This window comes from Oncorhynchus mykiss, chromosome 13, assembly GCF_057628025.1.
Source record: "Oncorhynchus mykiss isolate SJ-2025 chromosome 13, ASM5762802v1, whole genome shotgun sequence".
In the NCBI taxonomy this organism is placed as follows: Eukaryota; Metazoa; Chordata; class Actinopteri; order Salmoniformes; family Salmonidae; genus Oncorhynchus; species Oncorhynchus mykiss.
In genome coordinates, this window is record NC_143034.1 from 28,029,607 (window position 1) to 28,052,160 (window position 22,554).

At 43.3% G+C, this 22,554-nt stretch overlaps 2 protein-coding genes across 3 annotated transcripts in view; both read right to left on the bottom strand.

Moving 5' to 3' along the window:
• Window positions 1-14,656, bottom strand: part of LOC110485835 (rab11 family-interacting protein 4A) — an 85,692-nt gene extending 71,036 nt beyond the window's left edge. Inside the window, exons 1-3 of one of the 2 annotated variants that reach the window (XM_021557028.3) lie at window positions 14,146-14,656; window positions 10,288-10,375; window positions 7,818-7,903 (exon numbers count right to left, since the gene is read on the bottom strand). In XM_021557028.3, coding sequence (XP_021412703.2) covers window positions 7,818-7,903; window positions 10,288-10,375; window positions 14,146-14,355 — 384 coding nt within the window. In that variant the 5' untranslated portion in view covers window positions 14,356-14,656. The remainder of the gene's footprint in view (window positions 1-7,817; window positions 7,904-10,287; window positions 10,376-14,145) is intronic. The other variant, XM_021557026.3, reaches the window with a different exon arrangement.
• Window positions 14,657-15,695: 1,039 nt separating this feature from the next.
• LOC110485837 (CCN family member 1) lies at window positions 15,696-21,841 on the bottom strand. The gene is made up of 5 exons (XM_021557030.3): window positions 21,447-21,841; window positions 20,192-20,405; window positions 18,866-19,237; window positions 18,408-18,586; window positions 15,696-17,431 (listed from the first exon to the last, which is right to left on the bottom strand). The coding sequence occupies exons 1-5, from the start codon at window positions 21,495-21,497 to the stop codon at window positions 17,126-17,128; spliced, it is 1,122 nt and encodes a 373-aa protein (XP_021412705.2). The 5' UTR covers window positions 21,498-21,841; the 3' UTR covers window positions 15,696-17,125.
• Window positions 21,842-22,554: the final 713 nt, after the last annotated feature.

Sequence of the window (22,554 nt, forward strand, 5' to 3'; positions counted from 1 at the left end):
ACAGCCAGTGAAAAGTGCGCTTTTGCAACAGCTGCATGGTGCGGATCCCAGCCTATGGAATAAAAGGTTGTGCTCAATACTGTGAAAAAGGAGTTTGATTTAAGAAGACCACGAGTGGGGTTTTTATTTTCTTCATGGACAATTATTCGGTAGTGCTCAAAGCATGCCATTCCGAGAGCAACATTTATTTTTTAACTCCTTTTTGACAAAAAATATCAAAAACCAATTAGGCTAATTAGTCCTTGGTTTCTGGGTTGTGCTCAGGTAAAACAATTTGGCTAATCTATATTTCACTATTTCCAAGCCCTATTCCTGAAGATCAAGGGGTATTACATTAATTGGAATGACTGGAAATCTGACAGGCTCCATTGTTGTTTTAATTGAAAAGATAGATTATTGTTCTTCCACACTGATCTCAACTAACCATGTCTATATGGACCTTGTTTAGTGCAAGGGGCTATTGTCTGGAACTAAGGGTTCTAGCCCGAACCATGAAAACAGCCCCCGACCATTATTCCTCCTCCACCAAAATGTTCTGGGCATCCACCAAACCCAGATTTGTCCATCGGACTGCCAGATGGTGAGGCGTGATTCAATACTCCAAAGAATGCGTTTCCATTGCTTCAGAGTCCAATGGCAGCGAGCTTTACACCACTCCAGCCGATGCTTGGCATTGCGGAAGGTGATTGTAGGCTTGTGTGCAGCTGCTCGGCCATGGAAACCCATTTTATGAAGCTCCCGACAAACATTGAAAGTCACTGAGCTCTTCAGTAAGGCCATACAACTGCCAATGTTTGTCTATGGAGATTACATGGCTGTGTGCTCAATTTTATACACTTGTCAGCAACGAGTGTGGTTGAAATTGCCAAATCCACTAATTTTAAGGGGTGTCCACATACACTATATATATAAAAGTATGTCAACTCTAACAGATTTATCCTGCAATATATGTCTTTCAAATGGTAATATACATTGTTCTAATGCCTCTTAAGCAGGTAGACATTTATTGGGATTAGTTTTGTCCTTGAGGCAGAACTGTGCGATTTCTGCTAGATGGGCCAGATACAAAGTCAAAATTGTCTATATGATAAAAATGTATGAAAACATAAATGAGCTTGGCATTAGGGTTAGCAGTGTGTTTAAGGTTAGGGTTGTATTACTTTGTGGCTGTGCCAGGTACTAACCTTTGCCTCTTACAGTTTTTCTCAATTGCTAAAACACTAAAACCCATTGGCTGAACAAAGTTCTCAGTTGCCTGGACTCATTTAGCTAATTATGCAGTCTGTTGTCAATACCTTAAACCATTTCACATGGTAAAACACAATTTGCAGATCTCACTTAAGACTTTTCAGCAAAACTCTAAACACATTCTCATTCTCAAAACACATTCTGCACTCTAATGCACATGTCATCCATACTGGTAAACACAAGTGGCAACAATCAAATACAAATAGAGAAGACATGTCATTGATTGAACACAACCACTCGAAATTGATTTAACCTGTTTCAAATGATGTGACACAACCAATATAAGCCAGTTCAGAGAGCAAACAGGTTGTTGAAGGTGGGAAGGAGAAAGTCTGAGAATGGATAGAAGAAACAATGTGAGAGGACGAGGACGAGTGCGTATGCGAGCTGGGCGACGAGGCGGAAGAGGAGGAGGAGGGCAAGAAAGAGGAGGATGAAGAGGAAGACAAAGAGTGGAAATATCTGATGAAATTCGAGCAACAGTTAAAGACCATGTTCTTGTCCATAGACTGACAATGAGGGAAGCAGGACTTTTCTGTGTCCACCATAGTAAGGACATTCAGAGAAGAGAACAGGTACAGTATACTACTGTATTTTTGTAATTGCAAATTTACTGTACTACACTATATGCAGCTGTTTCAATAAACATTTGTAAAGTTAATCACTGTATATATTGTACTGCATGAATATGTTTTGTAACTGCACAACTACTTTTTGTAGAATTGCAAGGCTGCCACATGCAGGTGGAAGGACAGCTATATTCACTCGGGAGCAAGAGGCCGTTATAGTTGGCATGGTCCTTCAAGATAATGCAATACGACTCAGAGAAATCCAGGAACGAGTGATACAAGACAACACACACTTCCAGGGAATCGACAGTGTGAGCATTTCCACAATTGACCGTGTCCTCCATCGTAACAGGATGCGAATGAAACAAGTGTACAGAGTACCTTTTGAGCGCAACTCACCATGGGTGAAAGAACTGCGAGCTCAGTATGTGCAAGTAAGTGTACATTCAGAAACATTTACTGTAATCCAGATTGTCTACAGTACTAACACATACTATGTGAATGACATTACTCTTCAGTACATACAATGTATGTGAATCAGAAGCCTAATTGTACTCTACAGTATAGCACTGTCTCTGTACGTCTTACAAAATCCTACATACAGTAAGTATATTGTATTTCTACACAGACAATATTTGACTTGGAATCCTTGGACAGACCCCATGAGTTCATCTTTGTCGATGAAGCAGGCTTCAATCTAACAAAGATGAGAAGGAGAGGCCGAAACATGATTGGACGGCGGGCCATTGTTGAAGTCCCTGGTCAACGAGGTGGCAATGTCACAATCTGTGCTGCTATCAGCAACCATGGTGTTCTACATCACCATGTTACACTCGGGCCATATAACACCCAGCACCTTCTAAGATTTATTGCCAATCTAAGAGATATTTTATTTGAGCAGCAGCTTCAAGAGCAGCAGGGTCAAGAGCCAAATGAGAATCCCATTCCCACCTATGTGATAGTGTGGAACAATGTCAGTTTCCACCGAGCTGCTCAGGTAAGGGAATGGTTTAACATCAATGGGCAGTTTATGAACTTGTACCTCTCTCCATACTCGCCTTTCCTGAATCCAATTGAGGAGTTTTTCTCCTCTTGGAGATGGAAAGTGTATGATAGACAACCCTACGCCAGAGTAAACCTGCTGCAAGCCATGGATTTAGCCTGTGGTGATATAGGTGAGGAATCATGTCAGGGCTGGATACGGCACACAAGAGGCTTCTTCCCCCGTTGCCTCAGGAGGGACAATAGTGCTTGTGATGTCAATGAAGTGCTCTGGTCTGACCCAGCCCAAAGACAAGAAGAAGCACATTGATCACGTTTACTCCTTTGATTTTTGTCCCTTTTAGTATTGTATACTGTAGTACAGTGCATTGTAGGCTGTATACTGTACAATGGACAAATTGTATGGCCCTGAACATTGTGCTTTCCATTTATTAACAGTACTGACTGCTCAATAGATTTTGACTGGTTGTAGGTTCATATCAACAAAGAACAAGAATTACAGTATCACAGAGACAAAGGACAAGTTTGTGAGATGTAGGGTACAGTACTGTAAAAATAGGGGTACAAGGAGGAGGAAGAACAAAAAACAAAATTGCAAAAAGCAAAGCAGAGTAGTAATTTCTGATCAATTTTGAGCTACTATGATAGAACATGTTTTCGTTCATCAAAAGACAATGCTGGAAAAATATGAATATTTTTTTAGATTAAAAATGTACTTCTTCCTGAGAATTGTATGTTTTGAACAATGTGTTATCTATTTTTCGGGGGATTGTTTACTGACTGCTTGAGAGTGTATATCATTTTGATCACTTTGTTTATGATTTGAGAGCAGTGTTTGATTTTGAACACAGGTAAAACTATTTTGAGGCGAATGTTTCATTTTGCGAGAGGAGTCAGAGGTTATGTAAATAGTGCTTGAAGAGATGAGGTTTTGTGTTTAATGTTTTCAGGAAATGGAGCAAGGTTTCAGAAATTGTGTTTTAGCAATTGAAAACTATAATTTGAAAGTAATCTAAAAGTAACCGAAAATAATCAGATTACATTACTGAGTTAGGGTAATCCAAAAGTTACATTACTGATTATAATGTTGGACAAGTAACTAGCAACTGTAAAGGATTACATTTAGAAAGTAGTCTACCCATCCCTGCAACCACCACATATCCTTGCATACCTATTCAAGTAAAAATACTCAATCCATTGAGCTGCATGCTAATCTGCTAGCATGATCATTCCAAAGTGGAATTCATTGCTAATCTTTTGGTATGCTAATTGCACTGGTGGAATGTCAGTGTAATCCATGCAGTCCTAATGAGGACAAGCGTCTTAAGGCAGAGAGGGATATCTCAGCTCAGTGTGGCTCAGAATCAGTACCAGTAAGAGGGGTGTGGAGGGGATTCTTTTGGGGGGCTGAAGTGGGTCTCTGGGGGGTCTAAGTTTCCAGTTTGTCCATGTTTTAAGAACCAATCATGCCCTCAGAACACAGTTGACTCTTTAAAACACCAACAAACTCAGTCCCTACTCCCTATGCGTCAGTAAAGTTTACTGTTCCTTGAACTCTGTTCACTTTATTAGCCATTTTCGGCAATTCGATTGGCTTATTTTGAGCTATTGCAAAGAGACAATGACATGTGCAATCCATACTGACACGGATTACCCGGAATGACCAGACACATAGAGCTACATCATAAACTCTGACGTCTAATAGTGTAGAAATGTCTGATATGCGATGCTATGTGGGTACGATACGTGTAACAGTATAACTTTAGACCGTCCCTCGCCCATACCCGGGCGCGAACTAGGGACCTTCTGCACACATCAACAGTCACCCTCGAAGCATCGTTACCCATCGCTCCACAAAAGCCGCGGCCCTTGCAGAGCAAGGGGAACTACTACTTCAAGGTCTCAGAGCAAGTGACGTCACTGATTGAAACGCTATTTAGCGCCCACGCTAACTAAGCTAGCCGTTTCACATCCGTTACACTCACCCCCCTTTTGACCTTCCTCCTTTTTCCGCAGCAACCAGTAATCCGGGTCACGGCACCAATGTAACAGTATAACTTTAGACCGTCCCTCGCCCATAACCGGGCGCGAACTAGGGACCTTCTGCACACATCAACAGTCACCCTCGAAGCATCGTTACCCATCGCTCCACAAAAGCCGCGGCCCTTGCAGAGCAAGGGGAACTACTACTTCAAGGTCGTGACGTCAAGGCAAGTGACGTCACTGATTGAAACGCTATTTAGCGCCCACGCTAACTAAGCTAGCCGTTTCACATCCGTTACATACGCAACATTGTACTAGCTCCTATATACCAGTGGCAGTTTTAAACTTCAACAGGAGTGGTGGTAGATATGACTCTATTGTTGTTACCCTGCTAGTGCCACTGTGTAGGGAGGAGGTCCCACTCTTTTTGCTCTGACCTGATTGTGTAAACCAGGCTTGTCAATTACAGGAGCCTGCTTTCCCCTGATCTGCTATCTCTCTACCCCTACCTCCCTGCTGCACATCTAGACCAAGCTCTCATCACACACACACACACACACACACACACACACACACACACACACACACACACACACACACACACACACACACAGTCTTTATCACTCTCTCCTCCCCTGCAATGCTCAGCGCACCAGCTTCATCTGTCTCTCTGTTACCTGCCAAAACAAATTCCCCCAGCCTTCCCCCTCTCTGTGTGTGTGTGTGTGTGTGTGTGTGTGTGTGTGTGTGTGTGTGTGTGTGTGTGTGTGTGTGTGTGTGTGTGTGTGTGTGTGTGTGCGCACTCGCTCAGCACAGTATCCATTTGAGTGAACAGGCTAATAAATCCTGTGTACCTCCTCTTACACTAATGAGGTGGATGACACACTTCTCCTCCTCCTATCTCTCTCTCTCTCTTAGTTTCTCTCCAGAGGCTGCACTGGAGCACAAGGATTCTGGGATTCTGTCTCCTCACAATGGCAACCAAGTTATCCCTCCGCAAACCTCTTTAGTCCAGAGGATAACAACCCCAATAATTTTGCACGCCCAATTTTTCAGTTTTTGATTTGTTAAAAAAGTTTGAAATATCCAATAAATGTCGTTCCACTTCATGATTGTGTCCCACTTGTTGTTGATTCTTCACAAAAAAATACAGTTTTATATCTTTATGTTTGAAGCCTGAAATGTGGCAAAAGGTCGCAAAGTTCAAGGGGGCCGAATACTTTCGCAAGGCACTGTATATATACTGTATATTTCTCCATGTGGATAATGACATGGCATTTGCAGAGGAAGCCTTGGAAGAAAAACGCTCTCAATCTGGGTACTCACAGAGAGGGCTTACATAAAAGGATACACAGACATAATAAAATACAAAAGATGTATGTCTTTATCCTATCCTTTATCCTGTAACTCTCCGAAATGGAGTGAAAGTACTACTCTGTAACTGTGTAACACTGATGCCATATCAAGATGTGAGAAAACAGAACAGCAAAACATTCATTAGTTAATACCTACTGACATTAAACCAATGCATTAACATTGCTTACATAAAAAGAGAGACCCCTGGCCTAGTGTTGTGGTAGAAAGCGTTACCACACTATATCTTGTTTCCCCAGAGATGACCCGGCGAGTGGGACATTACAATGACACATAATGTAACACCTAATATGGGGATCCTCCTCTCCAGTGCAGACCTGGGTTCAAATACATTGAGCATTTGCTCTAGCCTGCCTAGAGTGCCAGATGGAAATTATTTTAAATCATATTTGAACCCAGGTCTGCTCCAGTGTGGTGAAACCTTTGGGGGCATCTCTTGGAAACAATGTTATAGACTGTACACCACTCATGACATAATAAGCCAATTATCTTAGTTTACTGACCTTAAACGAGAGAGAAGCTGTGAAACAAAGGCCATGTCTACAGAATGGGGCTGGGCTGGGGAGAATCTGGGCCAGCTACTGTGACTACTCTTTGGCATTGGAATGGATAAAGTACACCACCCTCTGGTCACATGAGGTACTTACGCTGAAAAACTGTACTCTGTAATCACACAAAAATGTTATGAAATGTAACTTTGAAGTAAACTACTAGGCCTACAATAAAATCTAAATAAGTAATGTTGGCAAAGACATACATTTGTAAAGGTATGGTGCAACTCACTATATTTGATGTGATGCCTAAGAAGCACTGACTGTATTTTCACTGTGTGAAAATTCCAGTTCTTTTGTATTAGCTTTTGCTGTTGAACACTGCCTCCTTGTGGATGAAAAAGAGAAGACACTCAAGCTGACACTCAAGTTGGTTGGATGTCCTTTGGGTGGTGGATCCATTCTTGATACACAGGGGAAACTGTTGAGTGTGAAAAACCCAGCAGCGTTGCAGTTCTTGACACACTTAAACCAGTGCGCCTGGCACCTACTACCATACCCAATTCAAAGGCACTTACATTTTTTGTCTTGCCCTCTGAATGGCACACATACACAATCCACATCTCAAATGTCTCAAGGCTTAAAAATCCATCTACACTGATTGAAGGGGATTTAACAAGTGGCATCAATAAGGGATCAGAGCTTTCACCTGGATTGTTTGGTATACTCAGTGTATAAACCTTGACAGCGTCCCAAATGATACCCTACTCCCTTTATAGAGCACTACTTTTGACCAAGGCCCATAGAGCTCTGCTCAAAAGTACTGCACTAAGGAATAGGATGGCATTTGTGAAACAGACATCCCCTGTTAATCCATTGTGTGAGAGTTTGCCTTGACTCTGGCTAGAGTTTATGTCCGGATTCACGTGCTGACATTAATCTAGGTTGATCCACCGCGCAGAGAGAGAAAAGACTGTGTAAAAATGTAACCACATTATGGGTTTGATTTGGGATGAAGGGCTTAGAAAGTCAAAGCTCCCATGTTACAAGAAAACAACATAGTTTGAGGGTTTCACGTAACTTTAGACTGAAAAGAGGGGTGTACAACTATAGAGGCTGGCCTGGCGAAGGGCACACACGCATTATATACCTGGTAGTAGTAACCGTTGTCGGTCTCATAGGGACGCCGTGTGATACTGCGAGCTCCCAGTGTGGTCTTCAGGATCCCCTCACAGCCTGAAAGAGAGACGGGGAGAAGGTGTTCTATACATACTGTATAGAATAACATGGCATTCTTTAACTCCCACTGTCTCTCCATTCCTGGGTAGCTTTTCTTTCCATCAAATGAAATCCTTGATGTGAGACCTTGTTGTTCTTGTTAGCCATTATATTAGCATAAAGTAATGAGACATCAAGACAGAAAACAACTGCCACAGTTACATGAAGTAGACTAGTTGAGCTCACAATCCATTCCCTGTAAGTATTTAGGAAACGTGAACTTCTGCACGTGTATTTACTTTTCTCCTATCTATAATTAAACACACACATATTCACACAGACAGCGAGCCAATAGTGACACGGGGGGATGAAGGAGTGCGTTGGTATGAATTAATAATTGGTTGGGAGTAGGTTAGAAACGCAGTCTTCGGCTTTGTAAGAGTGAGACATGAGGGCTCAGCTTTAACTTAGAGTGGGAGTAGACTAGTAGCAGCTTAATCTGACTAAAACAGAGCCTTCAGTCCATCATCTGTGGTTAATCTGCACCTGACATGACACCACGCATGCACCGTATTAACAAGGCAAACTCCCTGTGCCCATACCCTGCCTTAGCGTCACTGCACCATCTGTAGGTTGTGGATTTAGCCCCTGGCTGCAGTGGCTGGGCTGGGACCAGAGTAGAGGCAGGACACTGCTAAGCATGCACACCTGATGTCAATTAATTACAATGGAGCTCTATGAGCGTTAGATGTTAGCCGTTAATGTGTCTGGCCCCAGCAATACACAACAATGTCCTGGCGGGGCTGGTTCCCCACTCATGTGTCCTGGTTGGCTGGTTCCCCACTCATGTGTCCTGCCGGGGCTGGTTCCCCACTCATGTGTCCTGGTTGGCTGGTTCCCCACTCATGTATCCTGGTTGGCTGGTGCCCCACTCATGTGTCCTGGTTGGTTGGTTCCCCACTCATGTGTCCTGGTTGGCTAGTGCCCCACTCATGTGTCCTGGTTGGTTGGTTCCCCACTCATGTGTCCTGGTTGGCTGGTGTCCACTCGTATGTCCTGGTTGGCTAGTTCCCCACTCATGTGTCCTGGTTGGCTAGTTCCCCACTCATGTGTCCTGGTTGGCTGGTGTCCACTCATGTGTCCTGTTTGGCTGGTGTCCACTCATGTGTTCTGGTTGGCTGGTGTCCACTCGTGTGTCCTGGTTGGCTAGTTCCCCACTCATGTCTCCTGGTTGGCTGGTGTCCACTCGTGTGTCCTGGTTGGCTGGTGCCCCACTCATGTGTCCTGGTTGAAGGTGTCCACTCGTGTGTCCTGGTTGGCTAGTTCCCCACTCATGTCTCCTGGTTGGCTGGTGTCCACTCATGTGTCCTGGTTGGTTTGTCCACTCATGTGTCCAGGTTGGCTGGTGTCCACTCATGTGTTCTGGTTGGTTGGTGTCCACTCATGTGTCCTGGTTGGCTGGTGCCCACTCATGTGTACTGGTTGGTTGGTGTCCACTCATGTGCCCTGGTTGGCTGGTGCCCACTCATGTGTACGTACTGGTTGGCTGGTGTCCACTCATGTGTACTGGTTGGCAGAAACAAGTCTTGAGTGTGTAGCAGGGAAAAACAAACTGACCTGGTTTACAGGGACTCTCTCTCTCTAGACAGAACAAAGAGGAGGCCGGCCGGTCAGTTAGAGCAGTTATGATGAGTTGGCAGAAACCAGCCTTGAGTGTGTAGCAGGGAAAAACAAACTGACCATGGTGGAGATGTTAAGATTCAATCATGGGCAGGATTATCATAATGTCAATGAATGACTCACATAACCCAAAGCAGACTTTTTATTCTCTAAATTTTAGGGCTTCACTTTTGATTGACACTAACTCTCCAGCATCCTTTATGTCTCTCCACCTTCACTTTCTGATGCTGATGCACTCTTTCTTTAGCCTGGCTGACGATACTCACATAGTCAGTGAGGGAGAGCTGACACACTGTCTGGACAGGAGGCTGTTGTAAATGCAATATTCAAGCCGAGCTTTGATTGGCGCTCTCAGAAAAAAAAATATTCTGGTGGGTTGAGCTAGACTACTTTCTTATGAAAAAGAGTACAATATTGTTTGACCATTTTGTAGGTAGGCTGCGTATGTATGAACATGTGACTCGACTCTCCTCCATGGTAACTATATGGTAACTAGGCAGTAGGAGTTACCCAGCCTCTTCAGTCCCAGCATCTATAACCTGAGTAGGAGGGTAACGGCAGAATAGTGTTGCTGAATGATGCTCTTCTGCCTCAGTGGGAAGACACCACATGCATGTAGGCACGACACACACGCAAGCAGACACACGCACACACACACACCAGTAAAACTGAATTATGCAGTTGCCGATGGTTGGCTTCCTGTGCATGCCTCTCAGTCCTACCTTTGATAGCCAGCACTCCATGGCAGAATTCCTTGAAGTTGATCCTGCCCTGAGCATTGGGGTCCAAGCATTTGGCCAACTTCTTCACCTGGAGACCATGGAACAGGCAACAAAAGGGTTGAACAAAATAATGAGTCATGGGTTCGGCTTCATACAATACAAAGAGAATCTATGCAAACCTACAGATGAAATTGTCAACAATCTTTTAATGTCTGACTCAGATTCTCCATGTTAAGTTGCTGACAGCTCTATCTGTCTGTGTGTGTGTGTGTGTGTGTGTGTGTGTGTGTGTGTGTGTGTGTGTGTGTGTGTGACCTGTAGCTGTGAGCCTCCCACCACCACCTGTTCTAACAGTCCCTCTCTGAATCACTACTGAGTCACTACAACACACCTCATGTTGTTATGACCTAGAGCAAAAGTATGGCTCTTTAGACATAGAGGATCTCACTCATTATAGAATGCATAAGACTGTGTGTATATATATATATATATATATATATATATATATATATATATACACACACAGGCATATGCATGTTGTACAACACCGCTGCAACCAACCAATAGATGTCGCTCCCACCATCAACCCACATCCACATCTTTCATGTGGGCTGGGGCAGATACACAGAGGTACTGTACTGTGCTCCTGAATTATGCATTTAATGCACTTTAGATGCTGCCTGCAGCTCTTTCAACTCCTACTTTTAGACTGGGGCTGGTACAACAGTGTCATGAAATTGTAAATGCTGGAGATAGAGACCTGCTAGTGACCGAGAATGACCGTGTGAATACCAGAGAGATTGTGTGTGTGTGTGTGTGTGTGTGTGTGTGTGTGTGTGTGTGTGTGTGTGTGTGTGTGTTCATACATTTGTGTGAGTGTGTCTGAGAATGTGGTGGAAGACAGTTCTTCGACAGACCACACACATACAATGGGTCCTCTCTCCCATCTGTCCAACCTCTTCTATACAGCTGTGCATCACCATCCCTCACCGTGTAAGCCAGCTGTCAGTCAAAACACACACTGGACGGTCACGGCTCCAACACCCTAGTTACTGTCGGCACGGCAACTGGGTCAACAGGAAAATACTGGGTGAAATTAAGGTCATTGCGTTGGATAATTTGGACCAGTGAGTCTGAGTTTTTAGTAGATTAAACTCAGTTCTGCTGGATTAGGAGGAAGAGGGGGTCAGTGTGACTGTGAGTGTGTGGATAGAGGGAGTGGACAGGATAGGTCAGAATATGGGAGCAGTGAAAGGATGATGTTGAGGCTATGTGTGGCCAGTGGGACACTGAGAGGTCCAGACAGGTTTAATCTCATCTGCATCATGTTCTGTGTGCGTAACTCAAATCAAATGTATTCATAAAGCCTTTTTTACATCAGCAGTTGTCACAGTGTTTATACAGAAACCCAGCCAAAAACCCCAAACATCAAGCAATGCAGATGTAGAAGCACAGTGGCTAGGAAAAACTCCCTAGAAAGGCAGGAACCTAGGAAGAAACCTAGAGAGGAACCAGGCTCTGAGGGGTGGCCAGTCCTCTTCTGGCTGTGCCGGATGGAGATTATAAGAGTACATGGCCATTAAGGCCAAATTGTTCTTCAAGATGTTTCAAACGTTCATAGATGACCATCAGTGTCAAATAATATAGTGGCCCATATGTGGTCTAATAAAACTATTGAGGGAAGCTTTGAGGAAATTGTTAAGATGAAAAGATTTAGCTTCATCGAGCTGCCTCTTTCTCAAATGCTCATTTAATTTCGAACTAAGGTAGTTCAAACATTAGAATTCAGGGTCCATATTAACCTATTCACTACCTCTGCTGAGGGGAGTGTTGATGCTACATGCATGGTTGAACACCCACACTACCTACTATTAATTTCACCCCTTTTTAACCCCTATCCACATCATCAAGCGGTACCGGAGCACCAAATCTAGGTCCAAAAGGCTCCCCCAAGCCATAAGACTGCTGAACAATTAATCAAATGGACACCCAGACTTTGTTTTTACACTGCTACTACTCGCTGTTTATCATCTTTTGCATAGTCACTTTACCAGTACCTACATGTACAAATTACCTCGACTAACCTTTACCCCTGCACATTTACTCAGTACTGGACCCCCTGTATATAGCCTCGTTATTGTTATGTAATTCTACTGTTACTTTTTATTTTTACTTTATTTTATTTAGTAAATATTTTCTTAACTATTTCTTAAACTGTTAAGGGCTTGTAAGTAAGTATTTCACGGTAATGTCTACTACACCTGTTGTATTTGGCGCATGTGACAAATAAAATTTGATTTGATTTGATTCAATCCATGTGCCCACAGTCCATGCAAAGCATCCCAAAGGAACCAATCAGAGCTAATGTTCCAGAGAAGTGATAAGCAACAGAACACGGGGGAGCCAATCAACACTAATGTTCCTGCCCTGTGACATACAGTGGAACACAAGGGACTTATGTTCAGATGAACAACAACCTATTTTTGGATGGGCCTTACTTCAGTATCATTGTTTATTATCAACAACAGTTAAAACATCAACATCGGGAGTATATGGGTTGTCCCGTTAAAACTGGTCAGAGGTCAGTTTATGCTTATCAACCTGTGGGAAGTCGAGTGCATCCATCCCCAACTCACACTCAGAACAGTAGGACACACTGCAGGACAGTGGACTCCTGTAGAGCTATGCAGATCTGCCTGTGTATGCATACTATGGACCCATAGGGCTCTGGTCAAAAGTAGTGCACTATATAGGGAATAGGGTGTCATTTCGGACACAGCCTATGACTCATTCTTACTGGAAAAAGCCTGTGTGGAGACAGGCAAAGTGGTCTATTACCAACCTAATTATATTTACAAAGATACAGAGCACCAATTAAAATGGTTAATTGTTCACATACTGAGAGTGCCAATTCATTGCACACAATTATTATTCAGACAGAGCAGGTCAGGGAGGGGTTAGGATAAGATAACGTCTCTTGTGTGCTTTGCGCTGATTCTATTCTAGGCTATATATATCTGTTTCTGAATCTACACAGGCAGGTCTGCTCACACAATCCCTCAACCAAGTTCAGCAGAGCACAGCCATGCCACAACAAATGGCAGAAGGCTTGTGTTAAGGCCTAATTTATTACAGCGAAAACTCCTTTACTAAAACAAACCTGTCTGTCTATGTTAATTACTGTGTTGAGACTGACACATTATATTAAATATCAAAAGGCTGATGCAATTGAGAGCTATTGGCTATAGTTCATTAATACTGTCAGACGAACACAATTAGCCTATTTTCCAGTCTCTCTCTCTCAGTAGTTGACCTAATTTCTCTACCACAAAATAACACATTTTGACGAAAATTAGTTTCACTTTTTGGGCCAAAATTAGAGCCAGAATACACGGAATGAGAGTGAAAGGCTGAATCCGATTATCTCACTGGAAAGTGTTACTGAACTCTCCTCCACAGCCACACTGAAAACTAGTTCTAACGTTACTTGAAAATACAATCTCACGTCTATCTTGTTTTTTAGAGCATCCAAGTAAATATACCTTTACAGGTGTAAGACACTTTGTTCAGCTTTTGGTACACATTGAACTAAGTTTAATTGCAGTCAACGCTGTAAGAACGATAAAATAAAGCACATATCTACCAAAATGATTTAGCAAGAGCCTGTTCCACTTTATGATAGCCAAACAAAAATGAATTTGTAAGTAAATGTCTATGCATGTGTAATAACATAGTTTACACGACACAAAACACAACAAGAAGCATAGAAACAAAGCCTTCAAAACGTATAAACAAACCCTACTGTGGCGTACTCCATGAAACACCAGGTGATGCTTGCTTGGAACGTATATTAATTACCTCGTCTCCTTGGCCGAACTGTGAACCGAGGTCTACGAAATGCTCCACGCGAATGAAACCACCCGAATCCTCGTCGCACACGTCGAACACCTCTTTGAGTTTTCTGAGGAACAGCAATAGCTGCTCCGGGTCGGGAAGTACACTTTCCATCCGAGGTTTGTTGTCCTGAGGTTGAAAACCCGACTTGAACACCAAAGCAGAGGGCGCCATCCCCGAGGCGGGAACCGCCGCTGCGCTGAGCGCGCTCGAGAGCAGTGCGTGCGTGACTTCACACGATCAGTAGAGCGCGAGGACCACTGGATGCTGCGAGTTGGAAGAGGTTGACATAGATACACAAGCGGGAAAAACCTATAAACAGCAGCCAGGATTAAATGGATAAACATATAATGAATAGAACGGTAGAATCACTGACTTGAATGAGGACACCCGTCCTAGTCATTATATTTCCATGCGTTTAATCCCATCCCTATATACGAAATCCAGACAGATCATTTTTGATAAACCGGGCACTGATGAAAAATCACCACCAGAGGGCAAAGTATTGTAAATGTCTGCATTTGATTCTGTGAGAATGTCAGTGTTGACCTGTGATATCTCTGTGTACAGTACACTATAAAGCAGATGCTATTCAATACATTTAATAATAGGTCTAAACCACCTAAACCTCAATGTCTATGGTCCCCAATGGGTCTCTCCATACATTCTGCCCCATACTGACTGGTCGAGTCCGTGCATCCCCCAGCATCCATCCCTGTCTGTTTGTGTTGATGGCATCAATACTGGAGTTCCTGTTCAGTGACAAAAAAATAACAGAGTGGCTTTTTAGCATCCTTTTCACCCTGCCTCAGCCTTAAAGGTATAGACTTAAAGGAATAGTTTAGTATTTTGTTCATTAGTCCGCTGTTAGTGATAGCTCACCCAAATTACAAAAAAACAAAAACAAGTCTACGGACAAGGTATGACAGCAATCCATGCTTGGTTTTTGTTTACCTAGTCACTGTCTCCAAATCCTATTTTTTTTGCATGTGTGGCACAAAGGTACTGATATTAGCATGTTTTTGTGCTTACTGACCAAATCACCCTAAAGTATCTCAAATTGATTGTGTAGGTCAGGGAAGTTATTATAGATGATCTGGACATGAAGCGTGAAAAATGCTTATATCGGTACCATTGACTTGTATTGGATTTGTGCCAATAGTGGAAACAAAGCACTGTCTTACCTTGCCCATAGATTGCTAACAGGGTAAGGAAACCAGTATGTAATTTTGTAATTTGGGTGAACTATCCCTTTAACACATTCCCAAAAATGTAAGCAGCCAAGTTGGTGTGTTTTGTGAACTATCCCTTTAAGTTTATCAACCTCTTGCTAGGGGCTAATAAAATGACTGCCAAATGAAAGAATTTGAAACGATACAAGCCAAGTTAAAATAAAACATCACAAGTAACTGAAACTCTATAGCAGGCAGGTCAGCTTTGTATCATGTCAACAACAACAATCCCTAGTGCCATTAATAGCTTGGCTACATATTCTCAGTTATGACAAACACACATTTGAAGTAGACATTGTACTGTATTTTACAGTTTTATAGTAAAACATTTCATATTACAGTTTTGGAGTAACGAATCATCATTAAAGATGTATAAGCAATAGTTTTTTTTGGATTTCACGAACAGCATACAATACATGAATGAATCCCAAACGTACATAATATTGAAGATTATTCGCCAATGTTATTCATTATCGATTATTCTCTATTATTATTATCATTATTATGTATTCATTTTTTTTTTACTGTTGTTGATTACATTATCTCACTTCGCTTTAGCAACAGTGGCTTTGTCGTTCATGCTAATAAAACGTAACTGAATATGGTAAGAGATTAGAGGTCATTTGAAGTGAATTGGTATTGGTCCAGTCATTTCTGAACACGTCTCATTTACAGACAGTGCTCCTTTTAGTACTGCAGTCAGTGGAGACAGGCTATCTATCATTACCATTCCTTGCATAGAGAACTACTTTGTGCACTCTATAGGGAATAGTGTGCCATTTGAGACACACATTTCTTTCATTACCACCTCTCACATAAACCTCTGTTTTTAGATGGCTCATCATCCCAACTAAACTGAACGTCACTCTCTATTGCGGAGAGTTAGTGTCAAGTTCTTTGGATAAGAATACGAATAAATAATGTTAATATCGCGAGTACCCTGCATTGAGCTAAATGCTCCATTTTATCAGTCTCTTCGTCAAGACGTTTCAGCCCATCCAGGCTTGATGTCACTTATCTTCTAAAGTCACGGTTCTCAGTGCATTGTGGGATGCCTCGGTATCACTCCAGCCCTCATAGAGCTGGGTTGTAGACTGCACACCCTAGCAAAATGTTTTGCAATGGATAACCAAAACAAGTATATATCTTATTGAACAACTTCAGCTTGTCCCTCCCTGTGTCAGACTTCTTTCTTCCATTTGGTGCCTAGTGAATATGACCCTGGTTAGTGTGGGCAAAGCATCATATCACTTCATACAGCAAATAACCCTGTACAGTTCCTTCAAGTTCATGTGTTTCTATTCTACAACACAATGCTGTGTTGTCGTCTGTTTCTCTCTGTCGCTGCTGTGGAGGCCTTAGCAACTGGTGGCTGGGTCCTGTTCATTATGTCATACCGTAACTAAACAAAAATGGCAGGTGGGACTGTAGGCCTCAGTTCAGACCCATGTCTGAGGAACATTCAGGAGTGGATGGATGACCTGTCAATCAAAACCACTCCAGTCAAACATACAGTAAGTACTTTACTATTTGGGGGTTTGCTATTATAGTGCCAGGTTTTCACTGAGAGCCCATTGTGAAGCTCAGTTCTGTTATTTGAGGCCTGCAGAGAAAAACACCCTCAAGGCCCATGGTATTTATTTTAAAAATGTCACCCTTCCCTTGTCAATGTTCTCAGTCAAGTTTGAGGATTCTGTTCCAACACGATCAAGCTAGTCAATGAACTTATGTGTGTCTCCATACATCCAGTGCTGTGGTGGCAAGGCCACTTCGTTGAGATGGCCGCATTCCTTGCTACACTTGCACGACTGGATGAACATGGCGTCTCTCTGGAAACGCTCGCCATCCGGGCACACAAAAGTCACAGGAACGGTGCGCGTACGACGCGGCGAGCAGCAGCGGCCATCCGTACAAGCGCCGCAGTAATTGGGCCGGTAGAGGCGGACACTCTGACACTCGCCATACGACAGACGCATGGGTTCTGGGGCTTTTGGAGTCGGGGAGCACTTCTTGCCCTTCTGTAAAGGGAAGAGAAGGAGGAGGGGGATGAGAGGAGGGGAGAGAAAGAGGGAGATAATCAGAGAGAGCAGAGGAAAGTAAAAGTTTCATGCTGTACTGTCGGGGCACCTGTATTGTTTCAATAAAATGACAAACTTTTGCAGACATCTTTAAAATATCTTTGAATAAATGTCCGGAAGGCCTATGCAACCAAATCATCATGAATTTATCACTTATCACTAACAAAGTGTCAGTACTGAAAACAAAACAAAAAGTTAATTCAATTATGGTAAAGTTATGAAATTAACTGAACACACACAGTGACAAAACAACGTTTTAAATCAAACTCACTGAAACGCATTAATCTTGCACTCAGACAGACAGAGACCTTATTAGTCTGTGATAAATCAGCTATAATCTCCCAGCCCACAGTCGTTCGTCCCAAATTGTACCCGGTTCCCTACATAGTACACTACTTTTGACCAGAGCCTTATGGGCACTGTCCAGAGCCCTATCGTCCCTGGTCAAAAGTAGTGCACTAAATAGGGAATAGGGTGGCATTTGGGACGTAAGCACTGAGCCAGAGAAACAGAGGATTAATATAGACACACCATCTCCCTGGCTGAGTGCACAGGGCCCAGGCGCCTAGCTATGGACAGTTGCTTGGCAGGAATGCCGTGGGTGGGGTGGAGGGGACTATATTTAAAAGGGCACCACCTCCAGTGTGAGTAAATCAACGCTAGTCTATTCCCACCGGGACGTGCTCCGCAGAGGAAACAGTCTAGGGGGTTGTGGGTTTGTTATCAAAGTGATACCAGATCAGTAGATGATAAGGGAGATATTTGTATTGCCTGGGATGATGATGATGATGATGATGATGATGATGAAGATATGTGCAGTCACACTCTCTTCTCTTGTACTGCATGCTTGTGCTCATACTGATGGGTAGAGACACACACACAGTTTCCTATTGCGTTGTCTAAATATAGAATTTACCTTGGGCGGGATGGCTACGTCACCGCAGGGCCGGATGGTGCAGAGGCGCGTCTCTCTATCCAGCTTACACTGGGCGTTGTCATTGGTGATGCGTGAGGACACTCCCATCCCACAGCTTCGTGAGCACTGGGACCAGTCCGTTGTCTGGACAACACACTTCTCCAACGAATGCTTCCATACTGGGAAGGGTGGGAGGAAGAGGAGCGCGGGAGACAAAGGGGAGGAAGGAAGGGGGTTATAGGGAGAATATACTACAGAGGGAAGAAATCAGGATATAGGACTGGCTGATGTACAGACAAACATGAGTAACTATCGACCAATAGTCATCAACTACTATACCAAAAATGCTAATAGTGCTAGCGATAATCGCTCAGTGTACATGATAAGCTACAGCCAAGTATCTATCATGATCAATAACAATGCATTTGGTCAATGTCAATAGTGCAACAGTTCCTCACCAGGCAGGTGCTTGTAGCCTTGTTCATTCTCCCAGCCCTTTCCTCTCTCCACCAGCTCATTGCCCAGTGTGTTATCCGGCTGGTACTGGTCTGGCTGAGGTTTGGGTTGTGTTGGTTGGCGATGTTGCTTGGTGGGGGGAAGGCGCCAGGTACCCTTGTGGCAGTCCACGGTGAAGCAGCACTGCCCTGGCACCCTGACCAGCCGGGGGTAGGGGCAGGAGGGGGTGGCGGGGGGCAGACGGTTGGCACAGAGCAGGGAACAGCCTACGACGCCGTCGATGCAGGTACACTGGTGTTTACAGCCGGCACGGAAATTCTCACCGTTCTGGTAGATCCTCCCGTTGTACTCACACGTACGACCCTCCTTTCTCGCTGTTAAGAGAGGGAAATGAGGAGAATGCATTGAATTCAGCTCAGCACAGTACAGTACAGTTAGGTACAGTTCAGTACAACTCAATTCAACGTCATAATTCCTTTAGGGGCAATTTAGATGGATACTAAGACCACTTTGAGGTAGTAACATAAATATACACATACATACAGTATACACATATATGTTTACAATCTACAGTATGCAATGTGCTATCATGTAACGAGGGGGTATTTTGGGAACCCTGCTTCCATGTCTCTGGAGAGTCTAAATATGAGGATGTGTTTTAAAGTCAAAGTACAAGAACCTCCACTGACAATCCCAGGTATGACCGGGAGGAATCTGCCATATACTCCGGTTACACTAGCTGAAACCCCCTTTACGCAATCCTCCCCTTAACAACCATCCGTCGGCCACCGCACTCACCCCGGGGAGGCACGAGAGGGGCAATAACCGACACTGACATGGCACACAGACTGTAACCCAGAGAGAACATTCAGATCTAGAGGGAGGTCAGAGGGTCAGAGAAAGGAAGTCTTGTGAGTAAGAATCCAGAAGAGTCTCTGTCTCCATATCACGGACAAGGCGGAGCCTCCATTCTTAGTCTATGAAGGATTGGAATCTTGGTTTGATGTAGATAGAACTAGTTCCATTTTGGTCTGTGTATCCCACTGGGATACAACGTGTTAAGTCCGGGGCTGTGGTGACGTTCAACACATGGTTTAGTCCTATGGTAATATTTCTCATACATGCACCCTAAGATGCTATCACATAAAAACTCAGCATCAACTAACTACTACACATCACACTTGACAAGATATACGCATACACCATTTATACCTCACCATAGTTCCAACACTGAACACCTACAACCTACATTACACACTTTGAATCCTAACACTTCTACAATACACACTTTCAAACGCCCCCACTTCCTCCCCCTATCACAACCTTACCCCTGCAGATGCCCTGGGCCAGGGTCACGTCATTGCCGTAGTTGCACTCCAGTCCCTTGTGGTGGTCGCAGGGCATCGTGGGGCTGCAGTCCTGGTTCAGCTGGGAGGCACACACCTTGCAGCACCCGCAGCCGTCGGCCACCGCACTCACCCCGGGGGGGCACGAGAGGGGCATGGCTGGACACTCACACACCGCCGGGCAGCTGGCACCCACCTGGAGGAGGGGGAGGAGAGAGGAGGGGGGGTGGGGGGTAGAGGAGAGGTTTAGGTTCATAGGCATAAACAGAGAGAAGCATAGGAAAGCAAAGAGATCATTTTTGTAATGTAATTTCTTGCTGTGGTCTGCCTTCATGGGTAAAACACTACTAGTGATAAAGATGCTCTAGGAGTCTATTTCGATCATTTTTTGTTCATTGTGAGATGTCAACTGATTTTTTAACATGATTATTGTGTCCCATTTGGAGTGGTTTTGAACACTGTTTACAGTGAATTTATATACTTTAACTTCAATGTGAAGTACCAATTTAATTTGCTCATATTATTTCTACCCTTTCACCCTTGTGGATGTTTTGTTTGTCTAGGCAGCTGTTTAAGTGTTGTACCCAATCCCCTGCCAACTCATGATTCGAGTCACAGTACATCACTCTTCATTGCCAACTTCTTCTAGAAAAAAATCTACAGTATGTAAAAAGTCCCACCCTCAGACAGTGAGTCAAAGTTATTTGACAAGCACAAACATGCCTATATATAAAAAAGAAACAATTCAAGGTAGAACTGGTAGGCTACAAAATCAGTCGGTTACATTTTACATTACAGTGCACTTATAACTGTGATTATTCCTGTAATCACAGTGTAACAAGTATTGTAATTACTCATTAGTACACTGGGTTAGGGGTAAGGATTACTACTGACCAGTACATTGTAACTAATTGTAACAATGAGTAATTACAAAACTGTTACACTGTAATTACACGAGCAGTTACACAGTAGGACTGTCTTGTAAAAGTGTTACAAAATAGCCTGTAGGCTACAGCAGTTTGAAAATATATATCTTCAGGCAACAGAAAAAAAACGGTAGACAAAGTTTTCACTTGTCTCTCTAAAATACAATTACTTGTGTATGACAGTCAAACCACCTCCAACTGGTCATTGCAAACAGCCTAAGTGCTCCACTCATCCGTTGCTATTTTGTTGCATGATTTGCACATGATCGAAATCATACCAATTTGACAGCTGCCAAGGTGATACAACTTACCCGACTGGTGACTGCCATTGTCAAGAAAACAAAGATGATACGTTTTGCCATAATTATTGAAAATTCCAATGAAACGTTAGACAGTTGTCAACAAACAAACAAAACAAGCTCTGATCTTGTTATTAGTTCGCTTTAAGAGAGTTCTGAACTTTTAAAACCTCTTTCAAGAATAGACTACAATCGCACAGTTGCGTTAGATGAATAGAAGTAGTTGAAGTGTAGAGAACAGTTCTTTTTATCCCTTCCTCGAGATCGTCACAGCACTCTAAAAAAAAAAAAAAACAATTCAACAGAGAGAGTATCCTGATCTACTTTATACCAACTCGTGAGCTCCGCAGAAACTCTGCCCATGCGTCGCCATTATGTCCAGCCAATTATCATTCGGGCAGCGGGCCAGACATTCCAAATGGGTGGAGTTAAGGAGAGGGCTACAAATTAATTAGGGGGCGTGCTTGGGGATGAATACCGTCATTCATAAAAATCCGTAGAGGTTGTCCGTGTTTATTTTATTGGCTGGACGAAAATGTAACCGGTGCTTTTAAGTCACATTTAGTTTTACTGACATTCCACCTTTGTAGCCACCGCTCTGCTAACACCAAGATAAATACACCCGGATTGCTGGTGAGCACTGCAGACACTCCCAGTACAGTACAATAATACTTACAGTCGTGGCCAAAAGTTTTGAGAATGACACAAATATTAATTTTCCCAAAGTCTGCTGCCTCAGCATGTCAGCATGTATGTATAATTTCCATATACTCCAGAATGTTATGAAGAGTAATCAGATGAATTGCAATTAATTGCAAAGTCCCTCAAAGTCCCTCCATGCAAATGAACTGAATCCCCCAAAAACATTTCCACTGCATCTCAGCCCTACCACAAAAGGACCAGCTGACATCATGTCAGTGATTCTCTCATTAACACAGGTGTGAGTGTTGACGAGGACAAGGCTGGAGATCACTCTGTCATACTGGTTGAGTTCAAATAACAGACTGGAAGCTTCAAAAGGAGAGGGGTGCTTAGAATCATTGTTCTTCCTCTGTCAATCATGGTTACCTGCAAGGAAACACGTGCCGTCATCATTGCTTTGCACAAAAAGGGATTCACA

What these genes read in the sequence shown, in the direction of transcription:
- LOC110485837 (XM_021557030.3), bottom strand. Translation starts at nt 21,497, where the DNA reads ATGGCAAAACGTATCATCTTTGTTTTCTTGACAATGGCAGTCACCAGT. An exon ending in GGCCCAGGGCATCTGCAGGG is followed by an intron (nt 19,238 to 20,191) that starts GTAAGGTTGTGA and finishes CTCTCTTAACAG; the next exon opens with CGAGAAAGGAGGGTCGTACG. An exon ending in ACGTAGCCATCCCGCCCAAG is followed by an intron (nt 17,432 to 18,407) that starts GTAAATTCTATA and finishes TTCCCTTTACAG; the next exon opens with AAGGGCAAGAAGTGCTCCCC.